Source organism: Pseudorasbora parva, chromosome 10 (assembly GCF_024679245.1).
Source record: "Pseudorasbora parva isolate DD20220531a chromosome 10, ASM2467924v1, whole genome shotgun sequence".
Lineage (NCBI taxonomy): Eukaryota > Metazoa > Chordata > Actinopteri > Cypriniformes > Gobionidae > Pseudorasbora > Pseudorasbora parva.
In genome coordinates, this window is record NC_090181.1 from 8,943,878 (window position 1) to 8,966,660 (window position 22,783).

The following is a 22,783-nucleotide window of genomic DNA, read 5'->3' on the forward strand; positions in this document are numbered from 1 at the left end:
TTTCAAAATAAAAGTCCCAACGGCAAAATCCGATTTTTTTTATTCAGAATTTATAATATTTAAATATAGTTTGTAACATTTCATGTTTGGAGACCTATGTTGGCATGCTGAATGAAAATTTTATTCATAGCAAGTTTATAAAAATAAAATACAAAATAATTCCAACTCAAAAAACAAAAAAAAGCAACAACAAATAAACAAAACAGAAGAAAGACTGTACAAGGCATCTATGATACAAATGAAAATTAACACAAATAATTACAATAATGTACAATGACCCACCCCATAACAATCTTTTGTACACTGTACATTTAACTTCATAAACTGTGAACAACAATATGCAGTAAGAAAAAGATAAATAAAAATGATACAGATGTAAAACTGTTATCATCGTGTATTGTTTTCTTTTCTCAGACTGTTACATCGTTACTTGTCATTTTGTGACAATTAATACTACAACAGAAATAGAGAAATTCAGCCAGTTTATTCCCTTCGGCTCCTTAGAGATGGGAAATCGTACTACACAGATAAACTGTCATTCCATTGCCATAACAATAGTGTGCAGTTTAATTGTTTGATATACAGACAAATGCATGAGGAAAAAAAATTAAGATCCAACAAGAAAAGAAACTCAATAATGTGTACATTTGTTTTTGAATGGTCTGTTGTGGAAGTGATAAAACCAGCATACTAGATTACAGTATACTAGACTAGCATTTCACTAATAGGTCAAAGTTATTTTACAGAAGGCAAAGGGGTTCGTGAACGAAATGAAAAACAGCATTTCAGGGTGTTCTCTGACATTTTCTTTGTTTTTTTTAACAGTGATCTGATGAACATAGAAACTTTGCCGGAGTGAAATATGCCTGTAATCCCCTTCAGCCAAATGATTTATTGCATTGATGGTAGAAAAGCTGTTTTAAAGGGATAGTTCACCCATTAACTTCTATAGTAGGAAAAAAAAATTGCAACCGTCAACTGTTTGATTATCAACATTCTTCAAAATATCGCCTTTTGTGTTCAACAGAAGAAAGAAAATCGTACAGGTTGGGAACAACAAGAGGGCGAGTAACTGACACAATTTTCATTTTTTGGGTGAACTATCCCTTTAAGGTGACTGACCAGACAGTGTGCAGAGAGAAGATCTTATCTGCATTTTAATATAGGCTATAGTTAAGTGAACCAATTACAGAATCTATGAAAATGTCAATTATTAAGAGGGATCATTCAAAATGCATGTCATTTTTATTTAGTACTGTCCTGAATAAGATATTTTACATGAAATATGATTCCACGGTCCACAAGACAAAAACAAATAGCAAAATATATTCAAATGACCAGTTCAAAAGTTTATGATGATCGGCAGCTATGTGTGTCATTTGTGATGGTTGTTCATGAGTCTGTTTGTCCTGAGCAGTTAAACAATCAATGTTCTTCAGAAAAATCCTCTAGGTCCTGCAAATGCTTTGGTTTTCCTGAAAAACACTGGGCAGTTCAACTGCTAAGGACGAAAAAGAGACTCAAGAACAACCATCACAAAAAACACACACAGCCATGGATCATCCAGGGAACGACACACAGTAGTGAGAATCAATGGTTTATAAACTTTTGAACTGGGTCATTTTTATAAATTCAGCTATTTTTTGTGTTGTGGGTTATATGTACATTTTTGTATGTAAAATATCTTATTCAAGACATAACATGCATTTTATTTTGTTAAAAAAAGTTGATTCTGCAAGGGGTTGACATACTTTTTCTTGCAAATGTAAATTGTGTCTAAGTAAAAATAAAAGCCTTTTCTTTAGTTTCTACATTTCATTGGCCATGAGAAAAAGTATAAATAATTTTACGATGCCATTTGCTGATGTCCCACATGCTCTGGTAAATCACCTACCAGAATACAACGGCATACACATAAACGCATATTAACCAGCCGAGGATTGAGCAGGTACATAAACGTCCTCTCTGCAAGTGCTGCTGATAGTAAGTTAAAACTTGGGTAATGAGCTTCAGAGAATATATTCAAAACACAAACCAGCGGCAAAAGAAAAACGAAGTGCCTATTTAAAAGCTGACAGTATCAGGCTACAGACTCTAGGTATATGAAAACTCGTAAGCTGCGTTTATTGTACATCGCGGCCTTTTGTTATTTCTCTCTAGCTCATGCAGTTGGCCTTCTATGGGAAGTGGAAGCTATATTACAGCATTTTACAAGCGGAAAAGGAAGACGGCTGTGTACGTTAATGCTCCAGTCTTTGAAGGGAATTAGCTGCATGCTTTTTAAAAATAGGTATTATTATTTTTAATGAACTATGAAACAAACTTCGATATGAGTGACAAATGCCAAATTGCAGCTCAAAAATGCTGACGTTTTGTAACGTAAAACTAATCTTTCTTCAGTTTTGTTTGACTGAATATATAAAATGGCACATTCGATAAAACCATGTTTAGTCAGTGATATTGGCTACAGTATCAGTATCAGAACGCTTCCCTTCCCTTAAATTAAGAAAAGTATTGCAATTTTCCCTTTCAACGTGGTGTTTTTGACTGATCTTTGATATTGCAAGTAGTCATTTTTTGATACGTGAAGAGAGAATCTGCATACTTTCTACTTGATATCTGTAAAATATGTTAACAATAGCAAATGGTATTGGTAGCAGAAAGCAGAAATCAAATGAACTAATTCATATATTACATTCAAAAATGCAGAACTTTGTGAATGGTCCAGTTTTAAGGACATCTGTAGTGTTTTATGATGAGGATAGCATGCAGGCACAGATTCTGTTTGGGCCTGCAAATAACCAGGTGTGACTTTCACTGGAAATGGTAAAGACGCACTACAGAAAAAATACAAATGAAACAGTTTGTGACTACATTCTGAAAGCTTGAGTCTGCCCAATATATATTCCAAAGCTAACCTCTTTAGGCACATTGAAGCACAAGAACACTTTTTTTTGTTGATTGTTTCAGTGGTCACCATTTCTTGAAGAAAGAAAAGAAAAAGAAGAACTGCTCCTCTGGCGTTCCTCTTGCAAACTCAGTGAGGTCAGAAACAGTCTACGCAAGTACACAAACGCAAATGCTAGGCCAGCTCATTTTAAGCACATGGCCAACCCGAGGTACGGTCCACTCAAAACTAAAATCATTTACTCATCCTCATGTCTTTCCAACACAAAAGAAGATCTTATGAAGAATGTTCTAATTGATGAAGTGTGTAGCTTTTCATTTCTTAAACAACCATGTAATGAGACTTGTCATGGCCATATTCCAGAATGACAATGCCAAGATACATCAGGATCAAATTGTGAAAGAATGGTTGGGAGGGAGCATGAAGAATCATTTTCACACATGAATTGGCACCTCGGAGTTACATTCACTTCACTTAAAGTATATGGGATGTGCTGGAGGAGACTTTACAGAGTGCTGGACCCAGTACAAGATCTTGACCGAAAATTGATGCCCATCTTGCAGGAAATAAATGTTGTTCTGTTATGCAAGAGTCGAGCACTCTTTAAAGTCTCCTCCAGCACATCCCAAAGACTTTTTTCAAAATGAGGGTAAGTAAATGATGACAGAATTTGAAAGCTTCCTCAGGAAGGTTCTCTAGTAACCGTTGCTCCACCATGACGGTAGTTGACCTGAAAGTAAACCCTGACCGTATAGGAAGACTAACAGTCCATTCACACCGGCCATCGGCGTTAATGGTACAGTGTGTGAATTTCAGTGGCATCTAGCTGTGAGGTTGGGAATTGCAATTACCCAACGCTCACCCTTCCCTTTCTAAGCACATAGAGAAGCTACGGGGGCCAACACAGGACAAAAATGTTGTTGGCGGAGAGCAGAGTGACTAGAAATTAGGGCTACTGTAGAAACATGGCGGCGCAAAATGGCGACTTCACTGTAAGGAGACACGCGGCGTATGGAGATAGAAATGGCTCATTCTAATGTAATAAAAACATAACGGTTCATTATATAAGGTCTTTATACTCCACTGAAAACATAGTTATGTATTTTATATTGCATTTCTGTCAATAGATCCTCATAAATACTATACACTGCACCTTTAACGCTTCTCATTTACTTTGAATACTTTGAATGGGTGACGTCATGCATTGCCAAACTGAATTCTTTCTGAACTGAACATTTTTTAAGTGCCAACACAGGCGCCAGCCAATCAGATCTCCTATGCAAATACCCTAGCAAATACACTAGCCAATTGCGTTCATGCAACACCAAAAAAGTAATGTGACTGGCTGTTGTCACTATATGGTCTTGTCAGCACCAAGCTTCAGACACGGCCTCTGTCAAGCGTCAACGCCGATGGCCCGTGTGAATGCAGCATAAAAACTGAATTTTTGTTTTGTTACTTGCGTAGAGTGTTTCAGGCCACCTATAGGTGCTGATAATTGGCAAAGCACAGAGCACTGAAAGGGTTAATGACAGCATGATCTATCAGTGTACCTGCCACTGCTCGGGGAGGGCTGCAATGCATTGAAACCCAAATAAATAACATCATAAATACTATAATACAGCCGAGCTTGATGCACACCTTATGTAGTTCATGAATACATACAATCACCATCATTAAAGCTCTGGAATGTTTGAAAGAAAGGAAACTATAAAATACAAAAGATCCAGCCAATCACCATCATGTATAACCCTCCGTGTTCTGAAACTGACTTTAGTGTTCAAAGCAGCATCTTGAAATTGAGGCTATTCATGGAGAGAAAACAAAGGAGTTGCAAAAACTGCAGATGTGTGGGAACGAGAATCAAATATTTTTTTTAGCTATATGGAAATTTGGACATTTAAAACCAAATGCCCCACTTCTTCCAGTGTCTAAAACCTGTGGTTGACTATCTGCTCAACTTGCTCGAGCACCTGAGCTCGCGGATGCCGGCTTTGCCCCGTTGGGTGTGTATAGCAGCGGAGCGGGCCTGTCGCCCGCAGCATCCTTCCTGTGGGTGAGGATGAGAGCGGCGCAGAGGAGGGGAGCCAGAGAAACTGGGAGGAGAGCGGCTGCGGGCCAGACAGCCTCCGCGATGCTCGTGGCGGGACGGGGAAGAGCTGACGGAGCGCTGCAGCGAGGAGGAACTGCGGGGGGAGGCGCTAGAGCTGCGCTGATGGAGGTGGTGAGCAGCGATGGAACTGACATACACATGCCTCGTGCCCACGTGCTGGGGGGATGAGCAGCTGTGGTGCGGAGAGCCACGGGGCGGGCTGGCATGCATTAGCTGAGCCAGACAGGTCAGCAAGTCTGAGTCACTGCTGCTGCCGGCAGGAATCCTGTACCGCCGTAGCCTGGAGGAGAAGTCAAACAAAGTCAGACTATGCTATAGCATGAAACCGATGAAGAAATAAGAGATTGCCCGAAAAACACATGATCAAAAAGAAGCCAATTTATATATACTACCCCAAATATCATAGCAACCATTCAAAATGCAGGTGATAAAGGGCGGGTGCTAGGTGGTGACTAGAGGATTCTGGCTGCTTATTAAAGGGGTCATATGATGCTATTTTCAAAGATCGTTATTTTGTGTATTGGGTGCAATAGAATATGTAAAAAAAACAAAAAAAACATAATTTTTCACATACTGTAAATTATTGTAGTTCCTCTATGCCCAGTCTTTCAAAAACACATAGATTTGACAAAGCCCCTCCTTCCTAAAAGTGCAGTGTGCTCTGATTGGTCAGCTGACCCAGTGCGTTGTGATTGGCTGAACAGCTCAAACGTGTATCGGAAATGTAACATGCCTTACCATAATAGCAAGATTCAGCTTGCAAAGCAATTATAAATGTAATTTTTTTTTAAATTGTCGCCAGTTTTACCATATCAGTTTTAGCCGAAGTCAGATTCTGAAAATGCGGATGATCAAGCCAATCGATCAGAAGCAGTAGAAAGTTTCACAGTGTTATGTTTTTTAATTTAAAAACTCTTACTTTTCAGATACGACGTTATAACGGTTTAATTTGTCTTCTTCAATGTAACGACTTGATCTGCTGAAGTGATAACATAAAATACAGTTTAAAAACATACTGGTGAACCACAATGGGACGCGCCTGCTTCAGCTCTGCTTCAGCGGTAAGTAAAACATCAGTGCGTCTATGTTTGTCATCTTTTCACCACAAGTTACAAGTGGAGAACAGAAAAAAACTACCTTTGTATACATAAATTGCACTTTTGATCGTAAGAACGGCAAATAATATGCATTTCTCTACACTGCACAAAACTCCGCATTTGAACAGTCAATAGCAAATACTTTAACAAATAATAAAACATACTTACAGGCTCTGATTCAGAAGCGCCAGATTGCTCTAGCAAAGTTGGAATTGCCCCATTTTTTAGAAATAGCCTTTGTGCACAGCCGGCCTTGTACTCTCCCAGGTTCAGGAAACTGTCCTCCGTAAAATGCGCTGCACACACACGAACATTTGGGTTGTACGGTTCTGGAACAGTGTCGTAAATAAATCCTAACCACTAATTCCTACTTTGCTTCTATTTTTGAAAGGCCAAATAAATGGCCACGCCTTCTGTCTTTGAGCATGCAAATACTTTCATAGTGACGTAAGGTATGTGAGGGAGAAATCGATTGAGGCGCTTTAGCTAGGTCCGATTCGGCCTTCTCTTTTAGATAGAATAAATATTTTTGTTGGAGGCTTTGTAACTTTGCAGATCTTATACATGCACAAACAGCTACATAACACTATGGAAAACATGAAAACGCATCATATGACTCCTTTAAGATGTTCTCTGAGGTTGCTAGGTGGTAGTTAGAACAATGGTAATCAGCTGATAAAGTGTGGACATACTGTAGGTCCAAAGGTCTCGTGGGTAAGTAAGAATTAGTTTTAGAAAGTCATGCATTTCGAAAATGTTTTGGTTTTGCTGAGCCAAAATAACTACCTTGAATCCACAGTGGAGCGGCTAGGAGGTTTTCCTGGTGGTGGACGGGGAATGAAGTGTGCAGTGATGGTTTCCGCACTAGATGTAGGGGTAACTGGCCGTGGTATCTTGCTCTTCCGTAAAAGTGGACTGGAGGAAGAGGACAGTGATGGAGCATCATCTCCATTACGATCGGAACGAGAACCCAGAAGCGACTCGTCATCTTGAGAGCGTTCAGAAGAGGCAGAAGAAACCTGGTCCCGCTGCATGGCAGCCATGATGGCACGCCTGTCGGAGGATAACGTCGGAGAGGCGGAGGGTGAAAGTGGAATGTGGTGAACCCTCCTCTGGAGCAACTTCTCTTTAGCAGATCCAGGTGGTGGATCCAGAAGGCTAGATGGTTCTAATACTGGGATACGGCTGTGCCGGTGACTGTGGTCTTGTTTGGAAATGGAGGCTGGAGAAGAGGGGCCATTTCTGGTAGGACCACCTTCCTTTCCCTGCTCCAGAGAGCACTTGTGCTCAATAATGATCGAATCACTCTTGGGGTCTTTTTGTTTTGGAAGCTGCTCGTTCCTGTCTCTCTGTGTGCCTAAAGGAGGTGTAAGACAGCTGTTCACTAGAACTGGGCTATGCAGAGAGGGAGGTGTGCGTGGAGACGGGACCAGGCTTGGCACTGGGCTTGAAGGTTTCTGACGGCCATTCCCATTTAGCAAAGCATCCCCCTCGACCTTAGAGGGGCTGGTGGGCTGGAAAGCAGCCTTTTCCTGTGGGGAGTTGATGTCAGCTGTGTTGTCTTGATGATGGATCTCATTGTTACCATTATCAGTATCATGTCTCTCCAGTGGAACACTGTCAGATCCAGATTGGGAGGACAGTCCCGATGGTCGCTGAGCTGTCAGCTAAGAGAGGGATAGAGAAAATTAGCAATGCATTACATAAACGTTCATTGTCCTTAATGTCACCTCTGGACATAAATTAAGTCTTGATACGAATGCTTGTATTGTAACCACACATGCTTGCATGCAGACAGCAAATGACCTTTGACAAACCACATGTAAACATCTTATTGATAGTGAAGAGACAATGTCAAAAAGGATTAATATCCTTTCGACTGGGGTGTCAAATCCAGCTCAAGGAGGACCAATGTCCTGCAGAGTTTAGGTCTAGCCTGTGTGAAAACAACTATCTGGAATTACTAGTAATCCTGCCGGTTTAGGATTGTTTAATTAGGGTTAGAGCTAAACTTTGCAGTACAGTGGCCCTCCAGGAGCAGGTTTAGATACTCCTGCTTTAGACTCCTTGGATGAAAAGCAAAACCTGACTGGCAAAGGCTTAAACAGAATAAGAGGTGGTTAGTCACATATTCAGAGGAATGAAAACACATTAGCTCTGTTCCAAAACCTAGTGGTTGAAAAACATGTAAAACAATGACATTTTTCTATATACCTGGAAAAGACAATACACCAGGCTACGGATAGCCTGCTTGCTACAATTACAAACGTAATCCTTGACTTTCTGTGTAAACGTATTTGACCAAACGGACCCATTTATACAAGACACCATCTACAATTTTTTTCTTTGCACTTCGGCCAAATGAAACATTAATGGTTCAAACTTAGATTTTCTATACATATTGTAATTGTTATTTTCCTTGGTTTTTTACTTGTCTTGTTGTAATGAATTCCAGGATTGTCTTTTCGGTGAAATATATATGTGGCTTCTTAGAAATTGGTTGCGGTATCTTAAAGGGGTAGTACACCCCAAAATTAAAATGACCCCTAACCCTTTACTACATGACATTCTTCTTTCAGACGAATACAATCAGAGTTATATTAATAAATATCCTGGCCAGCCCAAAATTTGAAGATCAAAAAAGTGCATCCATTCATTATAAAAGTAATCCACTCTGCTCCGGGAGTTAAAGGGTTAGTTCACCCCAAAATGTAATTGATGTCATTAATGACTCACCCTAATGTCGTTCCACACCCGTAAGACCTCCGTTCATCTTCAGAACACAGTTTAAGATATTTTATATTTAGTCCGAGAGCGTATCCAAGTGTAAGCACACTATACTGTCCATGTCCAGAAAGGGAATAAAAACATCATCAAAGAAGTCAGTAGTAATAAAGATTCAAACGATCATATTCGGATCGCAAATGTTATGTGATTTCAGCAGTTTGATTGATTGAATTGATACACTGATTCATGACCATTTGAATCTTTATTTGAGGTTTGAAAACAAATGCGGAAGAAAAGGTATTTTGGTATTTTTGTACCAAAATGTGTTTTCAATGCTTCAAGAGATTCTAATTAACCAGCTGATTTCACATATGGACTACTCTGATGATGTTTTTATTCCCTTTCTGAACATGGACTGTATAGTGTGCATACACTTACATACGCTTTCAAACTAAATATAAAATATCTTAAACTGTGTTCTGAAGATGAACGGAGGTCTTACGGGTGTGGAACGGCATTAGGGTGAGTTTATTTTCATTTTTCATTTTTGGGTAAACTAACCCTTTAATAAAGGCCTTCTTCGATGGACTGCCTTCTGTATTCAACTCATGAAAAAAATCATAACTACAGTAACTATGACATCGGATGTATTAGCATAAGCATTTTGAACTGCAAGAGGCATTACACCTTCTGTGTAAATTGAATACAGAAGGCAGCCTGGCGGAAGCTAGATATTTTATTTTGTAACGTGTTAAATATGGATATTTGTCTTACACAAACAATCGAATCAATTCAGAAAGCCTTTATAAACCCCTGGAGTCGTGTGGAGTAGTTTTATTATGGATGGATGCACTTCTTTATGCTTCAAATTTTGGGCTACCATTCACTGCCATTACAAAGCTAGGACAAATTAGGATATTTATTAATATAACTGACTGTATTCGTCTTAAAAATGAAAGTCATATACACCTAGGATGGCTAGAGGGTGAGTAAATCATGGGGTAATTTTCCTTTTTGGGTAAACTATCCCTTTAAAAAGCAGTATGATCTTTCGGCCTGCTTTTTAGGATGCCCTTCTTGTTAGCAGCGTGCCTTGTATGCCCAAAAATGCCATTAAGTTGGGGAGTTCACTTGGTTTACTAGGAACAGAGCTATTAGCAAAAAGCTATTCACAAGGTTCACAGTTAAAGACACAACCTTGACAGAAAACTTTACTGGGCATGCATAACGGACAGAACAGAATTCCTGGAGTTGTCTGAGGAGAGAGCACACTGAAAACAGTTACAAAAAAAGAGGAAACATTAAAATGCAGGAAACAGTGAGACTGCTGAGAAGACATGTTTGGTGGGCAGATGTGGTCGAAGTTATGGGAAGCACGGAATGGGAGTGCCTATTCACCTGCTGAAGCTGAGCGCGGGTGATTCGTATGACTGAGGGGAACTTGGTGTTCGCGGCACTCGCTGGAATGGCAGGAAGTTTCCTGCGTCCAGGCGAATGGGCGGCATGAGGCTGGGAAGGTAGTGGCAGCGAGGCGTGGCGCGAGGAGGTGGAAGAGGAAGGGTGGTCTGCTGATTGGCTGCGGCGCATCCCGGGCAGTGCGCGCTGGTGTAGGGGATCCGACAGGGTGGTCAGGAGGGTGTGCGGGCTAGGGGAGCGCAGTTGCAGGGGGCTGCACGTCCTTGCCACAAGCTCCTCAGGTTGGGATGCAGGAGAGGTGGGCAGCTAGAAAGGGAAAGTGGGGAACAGTGGAAGGGAGGCGAAGAGGGTTTAGTGAGGTGAATCAGGTGAGTCAGGGGCGATGAAAGGGTAGCAAATGTGGAGAAAAGTAAAGTAAAAATACTGATTAAAATGGTTGGAAAGATAGTAGGCGGTAATGAAGGAATGAGAGGAAGCAAAATGGCACAGCAGCATACATGTTGGTAGGAAGAATGCAAATTCTAGAAAATTTTACTTTCCATAGACCTCAGCACTAAAATCAAAATTTCAGAGTCAGTAATGTTCTCAAAACTGTAGCATACTAATAAAATAAGCAAGTTCTGTGTGGTTTTACAGCAGTCCTCCCACAGACAGTGTCTTGACCTAGGCAGTGAGGATACAAGAGCTCAGGTAACAGGATCAGCTTAACTCAGACTAACGTAAGCTTACATCACAGAACTGAGGGTGAGCTGTCTGTATCTCATTACTGTGGCTGACAGGTGAGCAGCCCTCAGAGACCACCTTTATCTTGCTGACACTAGTGTGAGTGTGTGTGTGTGTAGCATAAGTAGTGTTTGCCTTATCCAGACATCCAGAACATGTCAGCTGGAAGGACATTTTCAGGAGGGGTGTTAAGTGAAAAACACTAATTACAGTAATGTTTCAATTGTTTTAAAACTAACACAGTAATCAAAAAACATAGGAGTTTAAATAATCGTATATTGTCTCCCATTTGGTAACACAGCAGAATTCATGATTCATGATTCGGATCGCATGTCAAACTGCTGAAATCACGGGACTTTGGCGAGCTGAATCATGAATCGATACACTGATTCATAACAGTTCGAAGCTTTGTTTTGAAATCGGCCCATCATTATATAAGTCGTTATTTAGTTTTTTGCACACAAAAACTATTCTCGTTGCTTCATAAAATTATTGTAGAGCCACTGTAGTGAGATGGGCTTTGTAACGACGTCTTTAGTGCCTTTATGGGTCTTGAGAGAGGAAATGACTTTGGTGTCAATGGAGGCCTGTCTGAGCCATCGGATTTCGACAAAGATATCTTCTTCTTAGTATCTTCTACCTTCTTCTTAGTGTTCTGAAGATGAACGGAGGTCTTACGGGTGTCGAACGACAGGGGGGTAAGTAATTAATGACAGAATTTTCATTTTTGGGAGAACTAACCACAAATTTTTTTTTTTGTATTTGACATTTTTAGCACTGGTGCTTTAGACTAATTAGCATGCTGTGCATTTGTTGTATGTATCAGATTAATTAAACTTTGACAAGTAGGTAGCAAACATTATAATCATGATGGCTACAAACACAGGATACAAATTTTGTCTTGTTTTTGATAGAAGTGTTGACAATATAGCTTCTGTTCCTGTTTTGCTAATCCAAATTTAGTGAGTAACTTACACAATTCTCATATACAATATTGTATATTTAAGGTGGCCACTGGTCTTGCAACCTTGGGTCATAGTACCCATGACATCTTCCAAAATTTGTCTTGATAAGCCAAAACCATTGCCAAGATAGAGACTCACTTCCTGCTTGGCACCTTTGTTAACAAACTCATCCACTTGAAAACTTTTCTGAGGATTGGTCTAAAGATCACATGACCAAATTTTGAACCGTAGAAAATTTGTAGGAGCAGTGAAAACAGCATGTTTTCTGGGCCATAGTTACCTGTGTGAGTGCTCCTTCAGCCAGCGCCTCACCAGGGCTGGTGGGGGTAACAGGAGGTCCACCAGCAGCAGGAAATACACAGAGCTCCAACCGGTCCATTCTTTGTAGGCCCGGGACCGTGTGAGGCATGTGGGTGTTTCCTTGTAAAGGACTAGGAGTGGATTCTTTATCCGGTGATTCATCCATTGGCTGCAAAACCTCTGGCTCCTCTTCACACTCATCTGACGGGCTACTGGTGATTTTGGCCTTATGACCAGGGCTATTTCCTGCTGCCTCTTTGAAGTCCTGCAGGTCAGAACCCTTCTCTACCATCACCCAATCACGCAACTCAACATCTTGTAGACCTGAGCTCAGGTTTAGAGCAACATAGCCACTGTTGGCTGCACCGTCACCCTGCTCAGGAGATCCCGGTGAAGCAGGCTTGGGCGAGCCACCGCCAGAGCGAAATTCCTCATCATAGTGCCAAACATGCTCTGTGGGACATCCGTTGGATATGGCCATTCCAGGGACACCATCAGCTTCCCGTTCCCGTGCTGTACCAGGTGGCTGCTTACCAGAACTGGTCACAGAAATTGAAAGAATGCAGACTTAGACTCCAGAACATACCGAAAAGTTGCTGAATGCTGAATATTTGAAATAATGCAATCTTGAGATTAGAAGAGACTTACCAGGCCTCCACAAAACGCTCAGTGTTGGGTTTGGGCTCCAAAGTTAGTCTCTTCTCCAGCTCAAAGCTATGGATGTTGCGCAATTTCCTCAGAAGAGGAGTGTCTCTATCCGAGGGCACCACCTCTGACCGGACTCGCACTGGTGAACCAATGCTAAGCCCCGGATGAGGACTATGATTGCCTTGGTTGCTATGTTCATCCTCCGTTCCCATCTAGAAGACAAGGACAACATAATAGAAAAACCTGCAATAATAGACAAAGATGTCTGTGATTGACTCAGTTCATGGTACACATTCTGGTACCTTCCAGACAGCAGGACAGATTCGGTTCCGGTTGCGGTCCAGGTCCTCCCAGACATCAGTCTCCTGGTTCCTGAGGGGAAGGTTCGGAGATCCAGGCAGATGCTCGGGCCGAACATTGTCCCCATCACTGAGCTGCTCATCTTGCAGAACTTCATCTGTGTTCTCCTTCATATCTCCAGGCACCAAGGAGGCATTCAAAATGCTGGAAGAGAACAGAAATACCAGAGTACTCTTTATCGTTATACCTCTACAAGGAAAATCCAAATGTTTGAGAGAGTTCAACAAAAGTAAAGCAGTCATATGATGTACCCCATCTGAGCTGGCGTTAGACGTGTGTGATGCTGTGGCGTGTTTGCCGCAGTGGTGATTGTCAGTGGGCTATCTGAGCTCATCCTTTCCCAATCATACGGGTCATTTTCCACTACGTTGTAGGTTCTCATGCTATTCTCAAAAACGGTCCTCAGTAGCTAGATTGGAGAGATAATTTCCAAGTCAGATTGACCAATAACTGCTAGGTATTTTATTGTTTTATTAAAGTATCAGATTTTTACCTGATAGTCAGGTTTGGTAAAGTAATCCAGATTACTGATGTGGTCCAGAAAGACACTGAAGTCTGGGGGCAGGTGCTTCAACATGAGCCGATGATCGTACGTCTCTTTTAACTTCCCCACTTGCTCCTAATGCATGAACACACAAATATCATCATCACTTCCCAACAGACAGGAATATGCTTTACATAGCACTTCTTCTTCCAGCCCGATCAGCACCTTGTCTTTAATCTTTCTCCAGGGTAGTTGCCCGACCAAGAATTCCACCAGCATGTAGAACAATGACCACAAGTCATCATGTCTTCCCATCTCCTGTGACAGTAAGACAAATCTCATCAGACCAGAATTATCCTCATAAATGAAAAATTACCAACTACAGCTGAGATTGTGCTGGAACAACAGATCAAACAAACCAGATTCTTACCTTGTTTTTGTGGGCATTGACTGAGGCGTATCGTACTGTACCCCTAAAACCTGCAACAGGACGCGGCTAGGAGAGAAAAGAATCTTACAGTACCCAAATATTTAAAACCCAGTGACAGATTCAATTCTCACAAACATTCAGAAAGATCGTATTAGAAATGACTACTGATACTGACCGGTCTGACTTCTTGAGAGGAGTTTGTAAACTGGCGCGCCAAACCAAAGTCTAACATGTAGCATGTTCGACATGTGCTAGGGAATCGGCCCATGGCAAAGTTGGACTGAAAACAGTGTGAACAAACCAGTCGTTACAATGGTTGTAGTTGTAATCTTTTAAGTAAAAAGTATATTTTTAAGCATCCTATTATTATACTACCTATGCTATTTATGTATACTACCAGTTATTTTCAACACAGAAATATCTATTTTGTAAGGCAACTAAAAGAGTTTAAACTTACCGGTTTAATGTCACGGTGTAAAAAGCCCACTGAGTGGATGCTCTCGATTGCCTCCAGCATCTGCAGACACAGTCTGAGTGTAGTACTGACTGTGAAAGTGCCACGGTTCATGCTTCTCCTCAGATCCGCTAAATTACGGCCCTGCAAAAGCCAAAAAGGCAACAGTTAATTGTTTTGGCTACAAATGGCAGGTTTGATATAAAGTCATAAATAAATTCACACATACTGCAAAATCTGTAGTCATCATGTTCATATTTAAATTACAAAAAGACAAATTGACAGCTTAAATGCATAAATAAGTTAATGTATGCTGTATGCAAGTTATGCATTGACCTTGTGTATGCTTTTTAAAGGGTTAGTTTAGTCAAAAATACAACTTCTATCATCTTTTACTCGCCCTTATGTTGTTCCAAACCCTTAAGACGTTTGTTCATTTTCACAACACAAATTAATATGTTTTTAATGAAATCTGAGAGCTTTATGTCCGATCATTCCAATATACTACCGGATTTCTACTGATACAAAGCTTAATGCTAAATCGCTGAAGTAACCCTTTAATATATGGGAAAAAGTAGGAAGTCACAAAGACTAATGAAAAACAATAACTTTTCTTCAAATTCTGACTTTTCATCTCTTTATGAACTTTTTGAATGGTCAAAGTGTCCGTTGCATAGCTGTCAATGGAGAAACAGAAAGCTCTCCTATTTTATCAAACATATCTTCATCTGTGTTTGAATGAACAAAAATCTTGCCGGTTTGGAACGATGTGAGGGTGAGAGACAAAAAGAACAAATGCATAATCAGTCAATCAGGCCTCACCTGAAGTTCCATGACAACATAGTTAAAGCGATCATTGCGGCCACATCCAACAAACCGGCAAACATGATCCTTTCCTGAAACAGCAATGAGATGACACTTCATTAAACTACATATCATTTCACATGCATAGAAGTCACATAGAAGTCTTAAAACTACAGTAGCAAAAAAGCCTGTTTAATTCCATGCAACAAAATGAAGGTGGAAATGTTTTGGTACATAAGTGGATTTCAACGAGAATGACAAAAAAGTGTGTATTACAAATAGTAAACTTTCTTTTTTTTTTCTGTTAATGTGATCCTCTACTCCTCCTATTATGGAGGTCAGTCCAGAGGAGGGGGAGGTTTATGGATTTAGTTCAGTGCGACTCGGCTCTCTTGGGACACTCTCTGGGCCGCAGCAGCAGATCAGACCAGATTCATCCATATTCCACCCTGACATGAAACACCCTTCAGCCCTTTGCAAGGCCCTATTTTCTTCATTTACCTCTTCCACTCGGTCTCCAGTGCTCCATTATTATGATTATTCAGTGATAATGTTCAATTTCATTCTTTATTTAGTATTAGTATACATAATTGTGTGAAAAAAGTACTGCTACTTTTTTGCTAGTGTCTATTATTAGATTGGTGTATATATATTTATATTTATATATATATATATATATATATATATATATATATATATATATATATATATATATATATATATATATATATATATATATATATATATATATATATGCATCACTGCTAGTGAGGGTCTGTTTTGTTTTGGGTGGGTCGCAAGTAGATAAAGAGATCTCCAGTTACGAGTCTTTCCCTCAGGAAGAGATAAAACCACTCTGTCCTATCATACAGCCATATTACAGCCAACATGATACAAGTACATTGATTTTTTTTTATTTTTATGAGCAGTGTGGAGAGGTTGAGGATATAATGGTGGAAGACTGTAAAGGAAGAGAAAGAGGATAATGATGGTGTGCTCTGCTAATTGATTTGTTGATTCTTTGCCCAGTAGAAGCGAGAGCACGGTTTGATTTCAAGGTTGGATACAGATCCTTGCAGTATGAAAAGTTGGTTTACAATCCTAGATGTTCTTTGCTATATTTGAACCTATCCAGATTCCCTCTTTGAAATAGTAATGTCAAGAAATCAAGAATATTACACAAGATGTTTTCATTTATTGTGATATTGTGAAATATCATTACAATTTAAAAGAACTGTTTTCAATTTTAAAACATTTTAAAATTATATTTATTCATGTGATACAAAGCTGTATTTTGAGCATCATTAGTTTAGTCTTTAGTGTCACATGATCCTCCAGAAGTCATTCTAACATATGCTGATTTGCTGCTCAATAAACTTATTTCTTATTATTATCAATGTTGAAAATGGTTGTGCTCCTTAGTATTTTTGTGAAATCTTGATATGTTTTTTCTCAGGATTTATTTAAAAGAGAAATTTTTTGTAGCATTATGAATGTCTTCACTGCAACTTTTTAATTACATTTTTAGTTTTTGCTGAATAAAATCACACTAACCACCCAAACTTTTGAACAGTAGTTTTTTTATAAATATTATTTTATCTGCTGTATTTCACTTGCCTTGAAGTTTCTTCAACACTGCCACCTCCATTTTCAGAACCTGTTTGGGTTGTTGAGCCGACTCTGCTTTCAGAGCCACGCTGGTGCGGTTCATCAGGTCCAGAGCCTCGTAGATCTCGCCAAAGCCACCACCGCCGATTTTTTTCACCTGAAGTGAAAAGCAAATATCACTAGTAAAAAGACTGATATCCCTGTATTATTTTTAATCATAATGCTTACTAATAATTTTATTAATTCCCCCCAAAAATGTAAGATATAGTTCACCCGAACATGAAAACTATAAGCCATCCTAGGTGTATGACACTCTTCTTTCAGCTAAACACAATCAGTTATATTAAAAATATCCTGGCTCTTCCCAGCCTTTTAAATGGTATTGAATAGAGTTTTTGAAGTTCCAAAAAAGCCCATCCATCCATCATAAAAGTAAACCATACCGGGTTGAAAAGTGACCGCTAATGTACGCCGTAGGATGTATGACGTAGGTGTAGCGTAAGCTTAGGCGAGAACTGACGAACGTGAAAGTGCAGAGGACAGAGCAAAACAAAATGCCGGTCATGAATTAGAAGTCAAGTTTGTCAGTAGAAAATAGTCATTCAGTAGAGAGTTTAGATATAGGAGAAGAGGTCATATGACAGGTCAGAGTCTATAAAGTTTTAAATATGGATCGTTTTCTTACATTTCTTCACAACCCACTGGAGCCATATGAATTACTTTTATGATAGTTTGATGGGCTTTTTGGAGCTTCAAAAACTCGGCACTATTCAATTCCATTACAAAGCTGGGAAGGTCCAGGATATTATTTCATACTACTCTGATTGTGTTCGGCTAAAAGAAGAAAATCATATACACCTAGGATGGTTTGAGGGTTAGTAAATTAAGGAATAATTTTCATTTTTGAGTGAATTATTCATTTAAGCCAGTTTAATTCTAAATACACTGTTTACAAACCTGATCCAAACTGCATCCAGAAATAATTAATTCTTTTTTAAATATTTCATATTTTAATACGGATTTAAATTATAAAGTTGACAATTTTGGGTGCAAGAAACTTAATTGATAATTAAATAATGATATAATTATAAAATAATACAATTAAAATCATTTACATGACCCCTTTAAATGTACTTTGTACAGCAATTATTCTAGATTTTTATGTGCGCGCGGAAATAACCACAGAGAACAACAATCAAAGGGAAGTTCCGGAGTAAAATGTGCAAGGAAATAAACTTCATTCTTTTCATTCTTTTTATACCCATTTTAATGAATGAGCACAGTGCCACTGTACGCCCGACTGATACTGCATTTTACTTTTCCATCCTCCTTTTTATTCTAAACTGTTTTAATATATTTTATTAAAAATAAAAGCCTTTTATTGCTATCTTTATTTCTTATGATTATTTTGATTCCTTCAATGTAAAGCACCTTTAAAGGTCCTGTTCTTTGCGATTCCATCTTTCAAACTTTAATTAGTGTGTAATGTTGCTGTTGGAGCATAAATAATACCTGTAAAATTATAAAGTTCAATGCCAAGCGAGATATTTTATTTAACAGAAGTTCCCTTTCAAAGCCTACAGCGAACGGCCGGTTTGGACTACAGCAGGAAGTGCAGGGATGTAATGACGTCACTAGAACCGTTTGTTGACTAACCCTCCGCCCACAAGAACACGCAAAATAGGGGGTGTGGTCTTGTTGCTCTCCCACGTGGAGAAGAGCGCGCATTCAGCGCTTGCATCTCCCCATTATGGTAAGAGGCGGGACCTTTCCGGGCAAAGTGCGCTAAGCTGCTGTCCAATCACAACACGGGAAGCGCTGGCCCAATCAGAACTCGTTACGTGTTTCTGAAGGAGGGACTTCATAGAACAAGGAAATCATCAGGCCGTTTTTAGGACAGAGGAAACAGCGCTGTACAGATAATTTAATTGTGTGAAAAATACTGTGTTTTTTTACACGCGAAACATGAACTCATGTTATATTGCACACTGTAAACATGATCAAAGCTTCGAAAACACGCAAAGAACGGGACCTTTAATTACCATTGTGTATGAAATCACATAAAATAAAATTACGCGTGTCCACTGCAGTAGCATCGCAGCACATTCTGCACAGCAGTTGAATGAAATTGTCTAGACTTTGCCATTTATTTCTCCTGGCATCACATGTCCCCACAATGTCTTCTGCCCTCTCATGTCACTTCCTTTTCCCTCAGATCTCCCTGCACAGAGACAGGTCTAGTTTTCTCTGGGGATTATACTTGGTTGATTCAGCAGGGGGCTGAATATTGGCAGACTATTCTACACAGAATAGTACACATCGGTCCACTTTTTTATGCAGCAATGGAGGCAAAAATGTAAAAGACAATGATTTATTTTTAACAGCAGATTCGGGGACGTTAGAGCTGATCCGTGCATCTCTAGTGTAGTGCTTTGCTTGTTAAATGACCAGACAGCCTAATTATTGATTGAGGTAGTACTTAAAGAGATAGTTGTTCACAAAAGTTAGCAGGAGGCTGAATCAACGTAAGCAACATATTACTGGTCAGTGCACTAAAGGAGCTGGTCGGTGCATTACACAGATGAAGACACACTGCAATATTAGATCAGCGTGAGGGGTGAGTCACTACTCGCCACTATCCGCACAGTCAGTGAACAGACACACGTAAATGTAGGCAATCATGGTTTCACATGCTTTTCAGAAAGCAGATTTAAATGCAGTTTTTTTAGGGTTTTAATTTTTGTGAACAACTATCTCTTTAAGTACTACCTCAATCAATAACTAGGCTGTCTGGTCATACACTAGAGATGCACGGATCAGCTGTTCTGCTGTTAAAGAGAAATCATTTTCTGTTACTTTGTTTTAAAATTTCTCTCAGATTTGTTTTGCCTCCATTACTGCTTAAACAAGTGGACCCCACACCTGTGTAGAATAGTCTGCCAATTAGTGCCTGATGGAAAATGAAGCTTTAAACACATTAATATTTATATCGTGTTGGAAAACACTATCAGAATAATTTCTGTTAAGCTTGGGTATATTCTTAGTTAAAGCTGTCAAGTTATTAAGCAATATCTCATGTAGGTTTTAAAACATTCCAGGATTTTTCTCCGTATAATTGACTTTAATGGCAACTAGCGGTTGAAGGTCCAAATCAACGCAGTTTCAACGGGCTTTGAAGGGCTTCGGAGGCTCAGCAGGATCCCAGACGAGGAATAGGTTCTTATCTCGCAAAACTATTGGTCATTTTAAAAAACAACTGAATATATATATATATATATATACTTTTTAACCTCACAAGCACGACTTTGACGTTGTTCTTCTTTCTGGTGTCATACGTTGTGACATTTTAGTTTTATTTTTTACGACATTTTACGTTCATGTATTTTAGATTGAAAAGTATATCAATGTTTTATTTTATTATTTTTAAATTTAATTGGCAGATTGTTTTGCTAGATAAGACCTCGGCTAGGATCGAGCAGAGCCTCTGAAGCCCTTCAAAGCAAACTGCATAGATTTGGACCTTCAACCGTTGGTTGCCATTGAAGTCTATTATATGGAGATAAATCCTGGAATATTTTCCTCAAAAAACTTAATTTCTTTTCGACAGAAGAAAGAAAGACATAAACATCTTTGATGAGAAGGGTGTAAGTGCATTATCAGGACATTTTATTTTTAAACTAAATTAATCCTTTAAAGGTGCAGTATGTAATATTGACAGCAAGTGGTTGAAATGGGTATTTTGGTCCAAATTCAAAATATTGGACAGAGTTGAATCTGCAATCTCTGACCTATTTCTTTTGCTGTCTCAAAAGGCTGCACTACACTGGCAAACTACTGTGTCAAAATACTATTGGGTAAATTGGCAGTGAGCGTAATTACACAGATCAAAACAAAAACAGACCTTCTGACACAGAACGCACATTTCAAAGTAGAATAACTTAGTAGAGAAAGTAGTATTTGAAATCGGCTTGTTTCCTAAATCTCTGAAAACATATTATGGTATTTCTATGCTTTAGTACAGTCAAAAAATGACATACAGCACCTTTAAGAGATACGTTGCAGTTGAACGCGAAAGTAAAAGACTGACGCACATTCGTTGAGCTGTGAAATGAGAGTTCAGTGTCTTTATTAAGATCAACATATTATAATGATTTATCTCAAAACAAAACAAATAATCCCTGCATATTAATTGGATTGTTATTTTTTTTATTACTTGGCTCCCCCCACACCCCTGCGGATTATGGACATATCTGCGCCTCACTTCACTTCACTGATGTGCATTTGATAAAACCTGCAGACTTACTACTTTCCATCGTTCCTTCACCAGAATGCCCGTGGACAGGATGTCTGTCTGCTCCTGCCCCGCACTCATCCTGTCTGTGGTTTGCTCCGAGCTCGTCTCCTAACTCCAGTGACAAGGCCCTGGGTCTGGCATTGGAGCCAGCTGGACCCAGAAGAGAAAAGAGCATTGTGTTACTGTCGCTTGTTTTACTGTTACAGCACTTACAATGCACAATCCATGACTTCTTATTCTCTAATATAAAAACGGCTGAGTAAAAATGTTATATTTCATGAAGCAAGCAGGACCCAAAACATACAGTAAACAAAAGAAAGTACATAAAAAAAGATTTACTCAAACGTTTAAGCTCATACTGAAGGAAATCTCCAAGTAGTATTTCATTTAATCTATTAAGTTTCATCTTCTCAAATGAATGAGTTTTAGCACGTTATATTAAACTGGGTACTATAAAAATTTGTGTACTTAAGAAAAATGTGTGACCCGTGAAAGAGTACAATTATTTGACTAATCAATGTGTTAAATGTTATAAATATTTGATAGATTTAGAGAGCCCTGTGAAATCCATATTTTTTTCCAAATTCTGTTCTTCCCATTTTAACTTTGGAGTCAATTTTAATGTTTAAATTTAATTTTAGTCATCAAAATGCATGTATAATTTGAATTCAAAAAAAAAAAAAAAAATTATATATATATATATATATATATATATATATATATATATATATATATATATATATATATATATATATATATATATAATGACTATATATATTTTCCCCTTCTTTGTTTACCTTTCTACCAACAACAACAAAAATCTAGAAATGAAGTGTTGTGAATTAAAAATTTTCTGGCTATCAAATCAAGCACAAAGCATTCATTTAATTTATGTTTTAAACATATAAATTTAACAATTAGGCCATGAGTTATATTAAAATCCTGGTCCTTTCAAAGCTTTAAAATGGCAGTGAATGGCTGTTTCTGTTTTGAAGTCCATAAAAGTTCATCTATCCATAATAATAGTGCTCCACACGGCTTCGGGGGGTTAATAAAGGCTTTCTGAAACAAAGCGATGCGTTTGTGTAAGAAAAATATCATATTTAAAACTTTAAAAGCTAAAATAACTAGCTACTGCAGATGGCCTACGTAAGTCGACTTGAGGTAAAAGAATAACCCCTGACGTGATATATGACGCAGGATTAGGAGCATCACAAGCTTTGACGACTATCACGGTTTAAACAAATAGGGCTGGGCAACAAACTCAAGCCCCTCTTCTCTTATATCAAACTCCTCCAGCTTTTCTCTTTAAAAATTATTGTTTTAGACTAATTCATGACTGGTGTTTTGTTCATCTCGATCCTCTGTGCTTCATCAATATGCATGTGTCAGGTCAGGGGTTACTCTTTCGCCGTAAATAAATGCATACGGACGACTGTCGGAAGCTAGTTA

General features: G+C 39.0%; 1 protein-coding gene across 3 annotated transcripts in view; it reads right to left on the minus strand.

The window, feature by feature from the left end:
- Nucleotides 1-538: 538 nt before the first annotated feature.
- Nucleotides 539-22,783, minus strand: part of ttbk2a (tau tubulin kinase 2a) — a 25,172-nt gene continuing 2,927 nt past the window's right edge. Inside the window, exons 2-17 of one of the 3 annotated variants that reach the window (XM_067455073.1) lie at nucleotides 21,341-21,481; nucleotides 17,047-17,194; nucleotides 15,448-15,521; nucleotides 14,629-14,769; nucleotides 14,347-14,451; nucleotides 14,172-14,237; nucleotides 13,967-14,059; nucleotides 13,751-13,876; nucleotides 13,509-13,666; nucleotides 13,200-13,401; nucleotides 12,898-13,109; nucleotides 12,230-12,788; nucleotides 10,244-10,567; nucleotides 6,905-7,785; nucleotides 6,287-6,414; nucleotides 5,162-5,301 (exon numbers count right to left, since the gene is read on the minus strand). In XM_067455073.1, the coding sequence (XP_067311174.1) occupies nucleotides 6,297-6,414; nucleotides 6,905-7,785; nucleotides 10,244-10,567; nucleotides 12,230-12,788; nucleotides 12,898-13,109; nucleotides 13,200-13,401; nucleotides 13,509-13,666; nucleotides 13,751-13,876; nucleotides 13,967-14,059; nucleotides 14,172-14,237; nucleotides 14,347-14,451; nucleotides 14,629-14,769; nucleotides 15,448-15,521; nucleotides 17,047-17,194; nucleotides 21,341-21,409 (3,276 nt within the window). In that variant the 5' untranslated portion in view covers nucleotides 21,410-21,481 and the 3' untranslated portion in view covers nucleotides 5,162-5,301; nucleotides 6,287-6,296. Of the gene's footprint in view, nucleotides 5,302-6,286; nucleotides 6,415-6,904; nucleotides 7,786-10,243; nucleotides 10,568-12,229; nucleotides 12,789-12,897; nucleotides 13,110-13,199; nucleotides 13,402-13,508; nucleotides 13,667-13,750; nucleotides 13,877-13,966; nucleotides 14,060-14,171; nucleotides 14,238-14,346; nucleotides 14,452-14,628; nucleotides 14,770-15,447; nucleotides 15,522-17,046; nucleotides 17,195-21,340; nucleotides 21,482-22,783 lie in introns of all 3 variants that reach the window. The other 2 variants (XM_067455071.1, XM_067455072.1) reach the window with 2 other exon arrangements.